Source organism: Gymnogyps californianus, chromosome 16, assembly GCF_018139145.2.
Source record: "Gymnogyps californianus isolate 813 chromosome 16, ASM1813914v2, whole genome shotgun sequence".
NCBI lineage: Eukaryota > Metazoa > Chordata > Aves > Accipitriformes > Cathartidae > Gymnogyps > Gymnogyps californianus.
This window is the reverse complement of record NC_059486.1, coordinates 216,402-232,385: the sequence shown is the minus strand read 5'-3', so window position 1 is coordinate 232,385 and position 15,984 is coordinate 216,402. Positions and strand designations below refer to the sequence as shown.

Sequence of the window (15,984 nt, the reverse complement as noted above, 5' to 3'; positions counted from 1 at the left end):
CAGCGATACAGCAGCAGTGCCGTGAGCCCAGGTACCTCGGGAAGCGTGTGGCTTTTCCCAGCATTTGTGGGATGCCAAGGGGAAGAGAGGGAAGACTTCCCCCGAGAAACAGCCTGGCTTGCTTGTTTCTGCTTGTTCTTCTTTAAGTACCTTTCCCTCTCCTTGTAGAAGAAGGCCACTTGTTGGAAGAACAAGAGGCTTTCTCAAAGTCACAAGAATGCCTATCCCAGTTAAAATAAAAAATACTTTTGTTGAGATTTAATGAAACCATTTTCTTTATCGCCTACAACGATTTTCCAAAAGGGATGCACATCTTGCAAATATTGCCCATAATTCTGTAACGGCATTTTCCAGGCTGAGAAATCAACATGTCTTTGTGTGCATGCTGTAGCTTCAGCCAGTGAAGTGTTCCTCCTCCGCCGACCTCACCGCTGACACCATCATACGGCCAGCTGCCTGGGTGTCTTTCTGCTAACAATTCCTCAACCATTTTTCCTCTTTCTGCTCTCTGTCCTACCTGACGTTTGTCTGTCTACTTCTTGGCCAGATTTCCTCTACTGCTTCTTGTCAGTAACTCGGGTCTGTCGTCACGTCTCTGTCCATCCTCCTGTGTTCACGTGTACCTGTCTGTCCGTGTCTCCTGATCGCATGTCCCTCTCTGTCACTCTGCTTTATGGGTACAGTTTACAGTCGGATGAAAACGTTAAATTTTGATTTTTTTTATACATGGCCTGCCTTTTGGTAACCCCAGGTGGTAATTCCTCCTGACCCTGCCTGCAGGTGAGTTTGCAGGAAAGGCCCTGGACAGACTTGAAGCCCTCGCGGGACGTGACCAGGCTGTGTTGTGTTCTGCTCTGGTAGGGGTCGGGGAGAGGGAAGATCTCACAAGGTACAGCTTAGTCCTCGGTGCCTGAGCGGAAGAAGAACCAGCGCCGGGCTGCCCAGAAGATGCTTGGCCTCAGGGATGACGGTGCTCCTTCGTGTGGGACAGGGGCAGGTTCCCCAGCAGAGGCGGACGTGAATCACGCTCATTTGAAGCAGACCACTTTAACTTCTTGTAATGTATACATCGGTACGTAGGGTGGATAATCCGTGGAGCAGGGTGGAAACAAGCCAAGCAGACCCTGTGTTGCGTTAGCTGACTCATTTAGAGCATCGTCTCATTCTGCCAGACAAGTTACCCCTGAGACGCAGGTACAGGGCTGCATGTTGCTACTGGTAAAGTAAAAGCCACTCGGCGTTATGTGTTAGACTAGCATTGGGCACGTACGTGCTGACGGTGTCTCAGCTCAGGAGATGGCTGAAGAATGATGGTTTATTGTAAATGCACTAGTGCGATGGCAGAAAGCTGCCTGAGCACGCCCTAGGCACGTCTGAAATCTTAACTCCCAGCCTCATCCCACTACATATCGAAGGCATCAATAATTACACAAGTTGTAGTGTAGTGGTAAAATCTAAGCCAAAATGTTTTCACCAGTTTTGACCTTTTTAATGCTGTGAAGCATAGTCCAGGAGTCCATCTACTACTGGAAACCTCTACTTCTTCTTGCAGGGAAAGAGTGTTTGCTGCCAGGGTAAGACTGATGAAAATAACACGCGGTTCCAAGTTGATGCTTGTTTTATGAGAATCTCACTGAGTGATTTTTAAATGTAAACTTCCCGATTTAGGACACTCAAGGATCAAAATCTTAAAGCTTGTTGCTCTTTTTCCAAAACCTCTAGGTTGTGAAGAAAAAGACATTCTAGCCCAACATCTTCAGCATGTTAATTTGAAAACGTAAACAAAGTGGAATTTCATTTAAAGCATTTAATAGCTGAGACAAGCAATGTGAAAGGCTGAATTACAAAAGAAGCAATACAACCCGACCTTCATGCTCCAAGTTTACCTTTCCACAACTATTAGTACTTCCAGGTCAGTTCTTTCCACCAAAAAGATGCTGTAGTGGCGAAAAGATTATGCTGGGGAAACAACAACAACAACAAAAAGAGCACATTACACTTCAAATCCTTCTCTGACAATTGTAATACCAAGGTAATTTCTGTCCACCAGAAAGACACAACCCCAGCACAAAGTAATACAGAGGAAGACTGAAAAAAGAGAGGAAACATACAGAATAACTTGTGCCGTGACGGTCCAGTCTCAATAGTTAGAGAGACTGGCATCCATTATGATTAACAAGGAGGTTTATTTCTTCCCAAACTAACCTATCAAACACACAGTTACTGCCGACGTTCAGCTTGTGCTGTGCAGTGAACAGACCACTCTTGCGGGATGCAGCTTCGACAGCTTTAGAGCACTCGTTCAGTCAGCAATGCCCAGCAACTGTTGGCACGGTTACTTGAATTTCGGTTTAAAATGGTGTCTTTGGGAGTCAAAGTTACACAGGCCACAGTTGCTAAGCGGCCAAGTAAAGGTCATACTTACCTTAACGGGACTGCAGGTCCGCCCCGGGAAGGCCCTGTTACAAGGGGGAGTGTTTAACTCCTTTGGAAATGGGGCTGGAGATGGCACTCCTCAGCTGAGAAAAGCCACATCGTGTGAGGGCTGTGACTGAGGTCAGTAGTAACCCTCCCGTGAGGAGGTTTTTTCCCCAGGACGGCTCAGAAGAGGAACATTTGTTGGGAATGTTGCACCTTACCACAAGACAGAAGGACATCCCCGAATGCTCCTTTGCCTTGGGGGACTTTGGTTTAACCACAGAAAAGAGGTGTCCATTCTCCAGGATAATGCAGAATCCCCTGAACTGCCAGAATCAGGCACAGGCTCTGGCACAGGCTCGGACACAGCCGGGACTGCATCTGCTCCTAGCTGCGGGATTCGTACCTTCTCCAGAACTTTGAGAGACCTCTTCCTTCGGACTCCACGTTTCCTTTGTTCACCATTTGGTCCGTTTGCTGCAGTAGCTGCACTGCACCCTCAGCCTGACCGGCTGCTGCTCTTTGTTCAAGGTGAGATTCCACAGGTCCCCCTGTAAGAAACAGCAGCAAGAACAAAACCACAACCTCGCCCTCTCCCCACTCCCTGCACACCCAACGGCAGACCCTGAAACGGAGAGGTGGGTCCAGACTCGGACTGACGTGACGCCTGGGAGCTTTCAAAGCAATCACAATGCAGGCTGATTTGGAGGTAGGCTCCCATCGCACAGCCCAGCTCTGAGAGAGCTACGCAGCCCAGCTCCGTGGGCGCGAGTTCGTTACGCGGGATGAGAGTCCCAGCCAAGATCAGTGGTGACCTCCCGCTTTACGGCGCTTCTAATTCCTAATCGCACGTGCTGGAAAATACCAAACACGATTTTTAAAGGAAAACTAAGACCAATGTAATCCTTGCGGCTTTTGATTTAATATGACCAATTTGAATGAACCAATCCAGGAATTCCTTACTTACAGAAACCCACTTGGTTACAGCCCGCGGTAAGGGATGCTGGACTAAACTCACGCTCCTTTTCTTTGGAGGAATTCTGAAAGGAAAAGGAACCCAAGAACTCTTACACAATGTAAAATTCTGTTGTACAGGAGATTCTTGTTTGCTTGCTTGCTTGCTTGCTTGAAGAACTAAAAGGCAAGGTCTGCTCTCTTGTTCTGTGATTTCACTTGTTTTCCCGCTACTGTGAGGACTTTCTTCACCAACATATGTCTGCCCCTCCCTCCTCAAGACATTCACAGGCCTAACATAAAGCTGTAATTCATTGAGCAGGCTTTAATACAGCAGACAGTGAAAGAATAACAGCAGCTATGGCACAGACAGAGATTTTAAAAGACATGAACAGAGGTGCTGTGGGAAAGAACAGCCTCTGGACAATACAGGCCCCTGGACATCAGCCCTGCTAAGACACAGTCATAGGAAACAGAGTAACAGGGAAGGGACAAAAGTGAAAAGTGCCAGAAGCAAGAGGTGAGCCAGGAATACCCGTTAGGAAGGCTATCAGCACTACAAAGGACCGCAAACAACAAAATCAGCAGGTAAGCCTCTTTAAGAGAGAGTACAACAACTTTGCCATAGACAGAAGAGAAGAGAAGAATAGAGCCACTCCCCGATGGTGTTTCTCTTGCACTAAGCTCAGGTTCATGCAAAATTCCAAACTTCAGATGGCCTGAGATCTTTGCAGTTTAGTCTCAGAGGATTAACTAAATTAGGAAAATTATCTGCAGTGACAGGCTGAGCACCTCTCAGTTCTCTTTCTTTCTTTCTTTCTCTTTGACTTCTACTGGTGCACTGGGTAAGTGGAAAGATGCGCAGGCTCGACTCCAGTCACCCTGACCAGACAGCCTACTGTCAAAATCGCAGGCCTAGAAGGCATTTGGATGAGAGCTGAAAATGCAATCTATTTAACAGCCACGTGACTGCGGCACTTCCATGCTCCTCCTTCTGAACCGAGTGCCAATGTTGTAAAGTCAATCCTACAGGGACTAAGTAGGCAGATTTCCTTCGTGTTTAACGAGACCCTTCCCTTTTTGAGATGCATTCTAAAACACCAGGTAGATTTGGATCCAAAGTCATACACTGCTGATAAACGGAACAAGAGCCCTGGAGGAATGATCAGAAGAATCCTGAGAAAGTACAGGAGCTCCTGATACAGTTTTTTCCTAAACCTAATCTTTCTTCTCTTCCTGAATACCAAAAGAAACCACATGGAAAGCACACCAAATGGAAAGCATGTCACAGAAGCACCTGGCTCTGATCTCCTAAAAATGCACAGAAGGGAGAGGTCATCTGCCCATGAGTTCATGCGGTACTCGTGACATCTGGTCTGGTTTTCATAAAGACAACAGTTTGTGTCTGGACATCCCTCTCAGCGTAACAGTGCCCTGACTAGTGCAAATTTCAGGTACGAGTCATGGTGGCACAAGCATCTGTTCTGGAGAAGGTCCTTCTCACCTGAACTGGTATTTGCTCAGTTGATGGTTCATTCATCATAGTTCCAGTTTACCTGGAAAGAGCTCAGGACACGTCCTCCCACATTAGTTAACACAATATGAGGCTACGGTGATGTCTGCCACCTACCACGTTACTTCTCAGGGTCCAACATGCTAACCCGGAGCTCCAGCTTTCAAGGGCTCTAATGCTTGGGAAATTCAGCCCCCGTACAAGGAGCGGAGGCATTCTGGGGATGGTGATTATAGCAAAGCGGGGAATAAAAAAGCCTCTTTCAGAGGATGACCCTTATCCCACCAACAGAGCGTTTGGAGCACCTGAGGAAAGAAGCCAGAAGGGGCATGGGTAGAGCCCTGTCACTAATGCTGCAAAGGTAAGCTGAGGGGAAAAAAAAGTAATACAGGTTTTAGAGACAAATAAGCCTGCTTGTTTTGGAGAAGTTCTTCTGTACTGCATGCTCCTGAGGAGTTACCAGGCAGTCTCCTTCCTGTCTTGAAAATCCAACAAACCTGTCCAAACCCCCTCTTCTGAAAGAAAGCTTTGGGCTTACACCAAGGGGAGGGCTGTTTCAATACAGGAGTTTGGCTGTGCAGGCTGAAGGTAACCATGCAACTCGGAGCGCCTGAAATCGCAGGCCATCGTATACGCAGTGAGTCCCTGCAGAGCAATTATGCTGGGATTGGCCCTTTGAAACCAGTTCTACAGGAGCAAGCAGGCAGTATGCCCTGGCCATCTGAGACTTCGAGCAAGCCCACAGACGACACTGGCGTAAAGGCTCAGCCAGTTGTGGAGAGCTCCAAAAGGTTCCCGAAAGGGGGGCAGCACGTCATCATGCAGAAACACGCAGAAATCCGGGTATTTGATGCAACTGTTCACCTCCCCAGGAACAGCGGGAGAAGCAGCTGTTCCTTTTATACCACCAGGCAACTTTCTTTGTGGACAATCCCAAGAGGAATGAGTTTGCCTCCTCGGAAAACACTCTCTCCAAAGAGTTGGAGAGGTAGAAAGGCCAGGAAGGTGACAGTGTGGCAGGGATTTGAACTAAATTTAGAACGAGTATCAGTATCCAGAAAACGGATGAAATGCACTGGCACATTTGGGAGGATGGGCAACAGCCAGGAGGAGGAGAACAGGGGTGCTAGGGAAGACCCTGTTACCTAAAGGGTGTGCCTAACAGCAGCTCTGTCAGAGCAGCCTTTTAGCCTGGGGGCTAAAAGAGAAAGAATCTTCCCCTCCTGACAAGGTCTCTGGAGAACAGCGGGTTTAGAAAGCAACTGCCAATCCCTCTGCAACAATCTGGTCGTAAATCTGCCTTCTGATGACATAGTAAGAAAAGGCATGACACTGTTGCAAGAAGAGGGAGATGCCTACAAGGCCACCTGCACAAAGAAAGGACGCTGCTGGGGAGTGGCAAGGACTCACACTGAAGCCAGTATCAAGGTGTCAGCACCCACTATTGGCCCTTCATGGAGTTGTGCACGAAGGGGCATCTGAGGTAAAAGAGGACTGGAGCCTTGAAGACAAGGCAGGGCATCCTTCAGGTTCAGCTCTGAGAGGCTAAGCTCACCCCTAGAGTGCATAGCTTGACAGTCAGAAAAGCTTGTGTCCTCTCCCGGTCAAACTCATCCCTTGGCTAAGTTTGATGAGCAGGAGTCAAACGTCTCGATGCAGGTGATGCAGGTGAAAAGGGAAAAAAAACATTACCTGGAAGCATTTTGATGCTTGCCACTTTAAGAATCCAGGACTAAACAGATGCTGTTGTCTCCTTCTGAATATTCTGTAGCTTACCGTTTCAAATCCAGGCTTTGCTTTACTCCTATGGTGAACGCACTCGGCTCCAGTTCTAAAAAGAAGTCAAATAGGTAAGAACTCAGTTTACAAAAAGTCACAAAAAGGAAGCAATCTTGTAAATGGCTACGCCAACTGTTTCTTTAGAAATCAGCACTTTAGTACCTCTAGCCAACAAGACACATACCCTTAATCTATATTTGTACTCCTGTCTCAAAGTCTCACTTAAAAAATGAAAATATGCACTCATTTCAGTATTAGGCTTTCTGCTTTTCTAAGAAAACCAACAAGTAGTTAAAAACAGTGTTACGTGACATGGAAAGGGGGGTGAGCAGCGAGCTGAGAAAGCCTGCAAACCCTACACGGTTACTGACACAAAGAGAAGGGCAGGCAGCAAGGAACCACAGAAAGATCTTACAAGACTCGGTCATGGAGCAATCAAATGGCAGAGGAAACTCTGTACAGAGAGGTACAAAGTGGTGCACGTGGGGAAAAACAATCCTGGCTTCACACACAGCATAGTGCTCTCTGAGCTGATCAGTGTCACTGGGGAGGGACACCTGGAGATTCTGGTAGCTCAACACTCAATAGCACCCAAGAAAACCCAAATCCAAATCCCCCGTGAGGACTTAGGAGCAAAAGAGCTCGTCCAAAAAGAAGAAAAGATCAAGAGGTGGTCGGATTACAGTAGGCAAACTCCTTCCCGGGGAGGGGGGAATGCTCACGCTGAATGAGCTCTTCAGTCTAACAGAGTAATCGGAACAAAATGACAGAAGGCTTGAAGCTGATGCCTCACCAATTTAATTTTGCAACCGAGAATACACTTTACAATGATTAACTGTTTTAATCTTTTCTGGAATAGCGTAACTTCTGGGGCAAGACACAGGACTAAGAGAGAACTGCCAGGCTGGATCATGAAATAGCCCTGTCTGGCCTTGTATTTGATGAATCTACAACTCCCGTCTTGGCTAAAAGAGATCAGAAAGCATTCTGGATCCTGGTCTCATTCTTCCCTCATTTCCTGCAGTTTTATTGTGACTAGAAACTGAGAAAGCGGGGGAAAGGCAATGAAAGGACTACGTTTGTATGAGCAGGAAACAAACTGGCTTCAGGCTTCTCCCATTATCATCTCTGCATGAAATACATTTGAGAATTGGGTAGAACAGAAGGCAACAAGGTCTGTACATGGCCATGGAAGGGGAGAGGTGAGCATAAACACTTCCGATCATGCTGGGGCTGGGACGCTGGCACATAGTTGTGAATATTAAGTACAGGCACAAATTTTCTTTTTTTAAAAGCTACACTCCATGAAATAAAGAAGCCTGCTAGACTACAACTCATAATGGGCCGGCCTCGGAAAGGTAATCAAGAACTAAGCTTGAAGCTAGCCACCATGAGCCAGCATTGCACCCTCGTGCTGAAGGCGGCCAACAACACAGATACAGAGCTCAGCCTCAATGACTCTGAAATCCACAGATACAGAGCTCAGCCTCAAGCTGAGAGGCAGCATTCATCAGCCAACTCAGAGGAACAGGCTGGGATGCAGCCAGAAAACTGGTCCCAGTTCTTCCCTTGTCATCCCTGGCTCAGGTGTGCAAGCCAGTGCACTGCTCTGTCTTGTTGCTGAGTTCTCATCCCGCTGTGATTCTACAGATAATGTTAACACAAAGGAGTTAAACAGGAAGACCTCTAGTTAACGGCATGGGAACCTGAAAGCGTAGGACAACTTTTCTCCAAACAGGGGCAATGCTGCTTAGATTCTGTCACCTATGGAAGAGAAGGAAGACGACAAATGGGGCAAAGGATTACATAGGAATGAAATACGAGGAAGGTGCAAGAGACATGAAAAATATCGAGATGTGCCCTGGAAGACTATTTTGTACTCAACTGACCTGTCCATACCCGACTGTGGGCATGAGGTCTCTGCTCCGACTTCCACTCTTCTCCTCTTCACCCTTCCTTCCACTGCAGGACTTTCTGACACTTCCTTTCTTCTCTTGACCTTCAAAAACATTGCAAACTTGGTATTGATAAAATTTGATTTTGACTTTTCTAGTTTAGAACAACAGTCAGAGCTAATATACATCCGTATTTCGCAAAACTGTTCATGTTTATACAACAAAACCCCCAAAATGATTCAGGAATAAAAGATTAGTTGCCTTATTCAAACTGAAGATAAGCACTGAGAGGCCATCCAGAGAATTATGCTCAACGGTTTTGAACAAGAAATACTGCTTTCCAGGACATCCTATTTGCTCCATCTGCAGAGGAGGGCCTAGGAATGTAATTAGCAGGAATGTCATGCTAGCAGAGAGAGAAAAAATGCTTTGGGGGAATTTGGACGGGACATCTTCACTAATTCACTCCATCTTCAGACACTTACTCGTATTGAAAACAAACCTACCCTGAGCTCTCATTAAACAAAAGCTTCCCAAAGCAGCTTAACTTTGTTGTTTATGACATATACGGTACCTAGGAAACCACTTAATTATTCAGCAATATTGACCTCGTACAGACTCTCACAGGGAAGAAACCATTGGACAGCTCAGCTCAGACTTGGAGAGAACGCATTTAACTGAAGCCAGCAGGGCTCTCAGGCCCTGAGGCAGGACTTCATTCAAAGGCCGATGGAACTGACAGGACGATTTCTCTCAACTGGGACGGCTCTAGGTGAGAATTCAGTGCCACCTCACGTTGCCTGAGTGACACCCAGAAAGAAGAGAACTCTAGCATTGCCTATATAGGTATTCTGCTCCTCCAGGCAATTTGGAATGTAACTTTAAAAAACCACCAAAACACAAACCAAAAACACACGCACAACTTACAAGCTCATCGCTGCCCTTGTTTACTTCTTCACCTGTAACAGAGGTATTATAAAACTTGGTGAATATTTGGTGACTGGACTTTCTTTAACCAACTTCAAAGTACATTTTTGCATTGCACCTCGCTTTCTGAGAACAAGACGAACTACTTGGAAACAATGCTGGACTTGCACACGATATGCTGAAATTGAAAAACTGCAAATACAGCTCTTTCAGAACGAGAACTCCTGGCTACGAATGCCCCATGTTGATGGGATGGGGACAATTGCTTTTCTTGACGAGGTCAAAGGAGTCTTCAGAAGAGAAGAAGGAACTGAAGAACTGTTAGCATCACCCTGTGTTCTGGGCACCCGATGGAAGATGCAAGGACAGCTGGAGCACAGCCTCCACGCAATATTGGCCAGCTAACCTCTGATGCGTGGGATCCATACATGTTTTCCTGAAGAAAAATCCCTGCCAACAGAAACTTGAAACAGCAGTGCCGGAAAGTAACAGCACGTTATGCTGTGCATAATTTTAGAATAGAAACGTCGTACAACTGTCTGCAGCGGGCAATTAAATACTGGAGCAAGGCGTACAAGGAAGCGAGTGAATTCTCCACGTTTAGAAGTTTTCACATCCAGACATGGTATATTTGATAGGGGATGCTACACGCAAGCAAATGGGTGAGACTGAGAAGTGACTACTTGTCCATTTTATAAAGGAGACCAGATTATCAACTAAGCAGTCACAAGAAAAACCAGGAGCTTTTCGCAGGGACCAATAATCAGAAGAGGAAATAGTAAGAATAAACACTCAGCTTTCCCAACAGAGGAGGTTAAATGTAGAGTCCCACAGAGGTCTCAGCTGGGGCCTGAGGCTGTTCGGGGAATTCACAGAAAACCTGGAAAATGACACACTAGGGAGGCGACAACATTTGCTAATTATACAAAAGACATTGTTACCATTATTACTATCATTATTTAGAAAAACAAATGCATTCTTTCTTTAGGAAAACAGAAACAAAGAGCGTGAAGTTCAATGTCAACAAATGTAGGGAAAGGGAAAAGCAAGACGTAGATCATAGATCTTTCCAGAAATTATCCAGACGTAACCATACAGACTTACCACAAGATACATTTTGCTGAAATGAGTTGAGTTCTAGATACACAGTGCAAATGTAGGGATAAGGCACAAGATGGACCTTCCCATGTTTGAATCTCATCTTCGATACTCTCTCCCATTTACTCAAATCTGAGAACGATGATAAGACTTAAGAACATAGCACTAACGTTTCAAAGGAGCAGGACTCCTGACAATGTCTTCTTGTAAAGCTTCAAAAGCCATACCACACTGAACATATGTATAAGGGAGCAAATACAATGGATGACAAGCCTGCAGGCTTTGTGTGTTCAGAAGCCTGTCTAGTCTTCCAGCTATCTCAGCTCAACTACTTCTCCTCATAAAACTCACGCTGCGAGGTGCTTTTTGCTTCTCTCAGCCATCTGTGTGGGTGCGTAAGCATATACTGACATTTGCTCCCACCCAAGAAACAACTTTTATACTCAGCATCCCTCTAGGCAACATAAGCTTTCATGGGAACACTGTCCTGTTCTCTCAAGTTCAAACTCAAACTTCTTCCTGTACAGACTGAAGACGGCTTTGCAGGTACAATCCATCCCCAGAGGCTCATGGATGCGATTTAATCCTAACGTACCTTACAAGAAAACTACCGGGGTCTTCTCTACTAGCGGGCCAACGTTGCTGAGCCTGTAAGGAGCGTTTTACGTTTCATTAACCTTTTTAAGCAACGCACTAGCTTTGCTTGCAATTGCATTAGGTGCACTTCCTGTGACTTTCTATATACACGTTCATTTTCTCTGGCTAAATCAGATTTGGAACGCAGGGGTGTTCATCTCAAAACACTGCAAAACACTTTTCCCGTCAGCCCTCTGCTGAAGGCAACAACTGCGGAGGATCTTCAGCTAATGTAAAACTGCAAAGCTCAGAGGAGTCCTCCTCCAGCGAAAGATCTGCTTCCTTTGACATTCATGTCTAGTGGTGTGCAATACCCAACAGATAGGAGTCACTCAATCTTTTCTTTTACGAGTAGGAAAGAAAGGATACACGGAAAGATAGTGAAGTGGTCTGTAGAAAACGGATGTAAATCATCAAGGTTTCCAAGGATGACTCGAATCGCTTCCTAGAGAGGCCAAAAAAAGAAAGCAAAGAAGAATATTAACCATATAGTCACAATTCCCCTGTCAAGTACAGTTTCGAGGCTTGGGAAGAAAATTAACATCACGTTACAGTTTGCATGAATCCTGGAAGAGCAGGTTCTGGATATTTTGCTTTTCCTCCTCCCCTTCTTCTCCCCGCTCCCTCCCATCACCTTAGAGTGCGCTGCACTAACAGACTCATAGAAACTGAAGTGAATGCATGTCTTAATCTTGAATTCACATAGAAGCATTACGATGGAGAGTGGAGGTGTGCTTTTAAGTTTAACAAGTTTTACATTTAAGAAGCCTCCTTTTTGCCAGCAAAGCACACTTGGTATGGACCTGTTTCGAAAATAAACATATTCCCCTTTTTCTGAATATTGACCCAATTCAGGAACAAAGGAACTGTAATTCAGCCCCAACAAACTCCTGCTTTATAAACGGGAAACTTTTTCTGGTAACATCTTTCAAAATTTTCAAAAGAGAAAAGAAAAAAAAAATTAACCGATAATTTTCCGTATCAGTTAAAATCGGCCCATTTTCTTCAATAACATTTAGAATGCTATTACTGTACTCTGAAGATTTTTTAAAATTAAGTAACAGGAGCATTTTTAAGCAGGCACTATATTTGTCTCATTTCCTCGGGAATGGCAGGGGCTTTCTTCTGTCTCAGGAAGAAGATGACAACAGCAGAACTCGTCGGTTGTGACCAAGCTTGGTCACAAAGTAATGGCATCATTAAAAGGACGTCCACTGGTTCCACTAGCTCCAGTTACGACGAAAGCATGTGCAATCGAGCATTAGATTAGCCTCTGTCAAGCGAGCTCACCAGTACTGCCACAGCTCCTGACAGAACAGGAGGGTTTGACAGCTAGTCAAGCCTGAGAAGTTAAGAGCAGGGGTCAGGTCTGAGGCTGAGAGCGAAACCACGGCAAAGCGCTACTGCAGAATGCAGCTGAACAGGAATCAGCAAGGAACGGGGTGCAACTGGCTCGACAAATAGGAGTTCTCATTTGTCCAGTTCTAACAGTCAGTAGCTTCTTGGAAATGTTTCAGATAAAAGCATTGCTCGTCTACGCCAATGCTGCCTCTTGATGACATTTTTTGTTTACGTCATTTTTTCACCCTCGTACTCTCCAGAGAAGTTCCCCGTTACCCTCACTTGAAACGCTGCGTTTGACAAAATGTCCTCAGTCCCACAACGAACAAAAGATTTGCTCGGCCTAACATTCAGCTAAGGTCCCATGGACCTGCTTCGTCTCCTACCTCTAACTCCTTGGCAGCACTTGCAGTGTTGTCGAGATCAGGAGCGCTGTGAAACAAACAGAGAGAGTTAGTCCCACCCCAATCAAAAAGCAATGGAGCTCCATTTGTTGCAAGAGTTTAAACAGCAACAAAACATCACTCCCGCTGCACAGAGAAAACACTCAGCAGGCAGATGAATTCATAATTTATGGTTCTTAAAAAACATCCACTATTCCACCAGGACTGTTTCTTTTCACTTTTCTGCCCACTTGTCTTTTGTGTGTCTGAGGATACAAGGGATGAGAGATCCGATCTTTTCAGTCGATCCTCAGTAACCTGTAGGATTGGGTTTTGACAAGGTGCCCTCAAACCAGCGCCTCTGTCTTCCAGCCTATCGCGATGCCATTCTACTCAAGGGACTAAAAGAAGGAACCGGCAGGACGTGTCTCTTCATCCCTCCACGGTGCAAACCTGCAGAGGAATGGGCCTTCACAGCATTGGAGCTAGGCCCTGTGATGCTGGGAGTTGTGTACTGCCTGCATCAAACTGTGTTCCCAAATATTAACTGCATCTTTTGTAAGCCAGCTGCTCAAAAGTTGTTTGCTGCTAGGTATCGCCCAACAAGAAAATGCACAGGGAGAGAGGAGGTCTTAAAGAAAATCCAAACCCATTAAAAAGTAAACAAATCACACCAATGTCACTTGGAAATAAGTAAATGCAGCGGAGTGTAAGGAAGGGGGGATGTTCGGCATTATGGCATTTGTCTTCCCAAGTAACCGTTAGGCGTGATGGAGCCCTGCTTTCCTGGAGACGAAACACCTGCCCGCCGATGGGAAGCAGTGAATGAATTCCCCAGTTTGCTTTGCTTGCGTGCGTGCACGGCTTTTGCTTTACTTATTAAACTGTCTTTATCTCAGCGCACAAATTGTCTGACTTTTACCCTTCCGATTCTCTCCCTCATCCCACTGCGGGGCAGTGCGTGAGCGGCCGCGTGGGGCTTAGTTGTCGGCTGGGGTTAAACCGCTACAAAGCTTCTCAGTTAAACACTCACCAAATTTCAAAATCCTGTCCGTAAAACCGGCCTCTTTTTCCACTGAAGCACAAAATCCACCCATGGCAGTGAAGCAGGAGCATTTTTTACACCTCACAGGACTCTCTCAGGCCAACGCTCAGCCTGTGCAAGTGCAGTAGCAACTTTTAAGTGACCACTTTCACCGTCAGTGAAAGAAGGCAGGAAATGAGGAGCCCCCGAGATCTGACTCGAGGGTTTCGTATTAACTCCCTGCCACGTGCAGCCATCAAACTGCAGGCTGACTGTGCACCTTTCACATGCTCACCTGTTGAAGTTGCCGTACCGGATTTTAAACTTGTACACCAGCCTGCCCGCACGAAGAAACCTTGTTTCAGGCAACGGAGAGGTAAATGGCTTCAACGACATCCTTCTTGCTCCCGGAATGCCAGCCTAGGGAAGCAGGAGAGTCAAAGGCCCATTACTAAACCCCTTCACCGGATCGCCTTCTGTCATACCGAAGAAAAGGTGACAGGCAGTTTCTCCTCGAGAGGCCATCTGCAGAGAGAACAGATTGCCCACCGGTATCTCCTACCCGTCAGAAAACGGCTGATTCAAGTGTCCGTTCCAGGACCGCAGGGCAGCTTGGAGCAGGAGGAGAGGACGGACTCGGAGCGGACGGCTACCCCGCCTGCGGCTCCGCTGCTCGGGAAATGTCACTCCCCACGTCCCCGAAGCTCCACAGGCCTCTCGCCCCGGGGGCTGCCAAGAAAGCCCGCGCAGGACCGTGTCGCAGCCCGTGACCGACACCAGGCCGTGAGGGACACCCCCGCCTGCTGCGGGTCCCTGCAGCCCCCGCGGGTCCAGCCAGGAGGAGCTCGTTTCTCTCCACACCCGCACGCCTCCCCGCTGCCCCCCGGCCTCCCTCCGCCGGACAGCCGCCAGCGGGAGGCAGTCCCCGGCCGCCCCCGCAGCCCCGGGGCCGGGGCCGGCCGGGCCTGCCGGGGCAAGGCCGGGACCCGCCGCGGACGCCGGCCCAGCGCCCCGGCCTGCCGAGAGGGGAGATGCCGCCGCCTCCTCAGCCCCGCTGCCGGCCTGCGAGGCCCCCGGGCAGCCCCGGCGCTGGCGACCACCGGGCAGCCCGCCGCTCCGCCGAAGCGGAGGAGCCCCCGCCACGGCCACCGGCCCCGCCGCGCCCGCCGCCGCCCTTGCCTCAGCCGGGGCCGGGCCGAGCGAGCCGAGCCGAGCCGAGCCGACCGAGCCGACCCGAGCCGACCGAGCCGAGCCGACGAGCCGAGCCCAGCCGAGCCGAGCCCAGCCGAGCGGAACCGAGCCGAGCGAGCCGAGCCCAGCCGAGCCGAGCGGAAGCCGAGCCGAGCCGAGCGAGCCGAGCCCAGCCGAGCCGAGCCGAGCGGAGCCCAGCGAGCCAGCCGAGCCGAGCCCAGCCGAGCCGAGCCGAGCCGGAGCCCAGCCGAGCGAACCGAGCCGAGCGAGCGGAGCCCAGCCGAGCCGAGCCGCGAGCCGAGCCCAGCCCAGCCGAGCCCAGCCGAGCGCCGCTGCCCCAGCCCCCGCCGCGGCTGCTCTGCACTGGCTGCTGCTGCTGCTGCTGCTGCTGCTGCTGCTGCTGCTGCTGCTGCTGCTGCTGCTGCTGCTGCTGCTGCTGCTGCTGCTGCTGCTGCTGCACCTCAGAGGCGGCTGCATTTTGGGGCTCGGAGCGCTTTGGGTTCCAGTGTGAGCCCAAAGCATCAGCGGAGTTGGCCTTTCAGCTTGTGGCAGGGCTTGCAACTGCTTGCAAAGGGGTCTGGGCTGTGCCCAGGCCTCTCAAGTCAACCTTCACTCTGGTGCCTGATGACAGGCCCTTGGCAGCGGCCCTGGTAGCTCACCCCTTGCTCTCCCAGATCGCAATCGTGTCAGGTTTGCCTTTTCTCGTTTTAGGCACCTTTCCTGCAAAGATGCCCGCAGATATTTCCATTCCTCCACATTTGTCCGCAAACAGGAACGAACCACTCTCCCTGACAGTAACATGTCCCAGTGGTGCTCCACGAAAAT

At 48.4% G+C, this 15,984-nt stretch overlaps 1 protein-coding gene across 1 annotated transcript; it reads right to left on the bottom strand.

Annotated features, from left to right (window-relative positions):
• Nucleotides 1-1,530: 1,530 nt before the first annotated feature.
• Nucleotides 1,531-14,867, bottom strand: LOC127022766 (membrane-anchored junction protein-like). The gene is made up of 11 exons (XM_050906520.1): nucleotides 14,531-14,867; nucleotides 14,264-14,388; nucleotides 12,948-12,993; nucleotides 11,590-11,665; nucleotides 10,591-10,716; nucleotides 9,487-9,518; nucleotides 8,554-8,663; nucleotides 6,662-6,716; nucleotides 3,386-3,458; nucleotides 2,825-2,969; nucleotides 1,531-1,959 (listed from the first exon to the last, which is right to left on the bottom strand). Exons 2-11 carry the CDS (start codon nucleotides 14,362-14,364, stop codon nucleotides 1,914-1,916), a joined length of 810 nt encoding a protein of 269 aa, XP_050762477.1. The 5' UTR covers nucleotides 14,365-14,388; nucleotides 14,531-14,867; the 3' UTR covers nucleotides 1,531-1,913.
• Nucleotides 14,868-15,984: the final 1,117 nt, after the last annotated feature.

Coding starts and splice junctions, on each gene's coding strand:
- LOC127022766 (XM_050906520.1), bottom strand. CDS start 14,364: ATGTCGTTGAAGCCATTTACCTCTCCGTTGCCTGAAACAAGGTTTCTT. Junction 8,664..9,486: donor ACAAGGGCAGCGATGAGCTT/GTAAGTTGTGCG, acceptor ATGTTTTTGAAG/GTCAAGAGAAGAAAGGAAGT. Junction 3,459..6,661: donor CAAAGCCTGGATTTGAAACG/GTAAGCTACAGA, acceptor TTTTCCTTTCAG/AATTCCTCCAAAGAAAAGGA.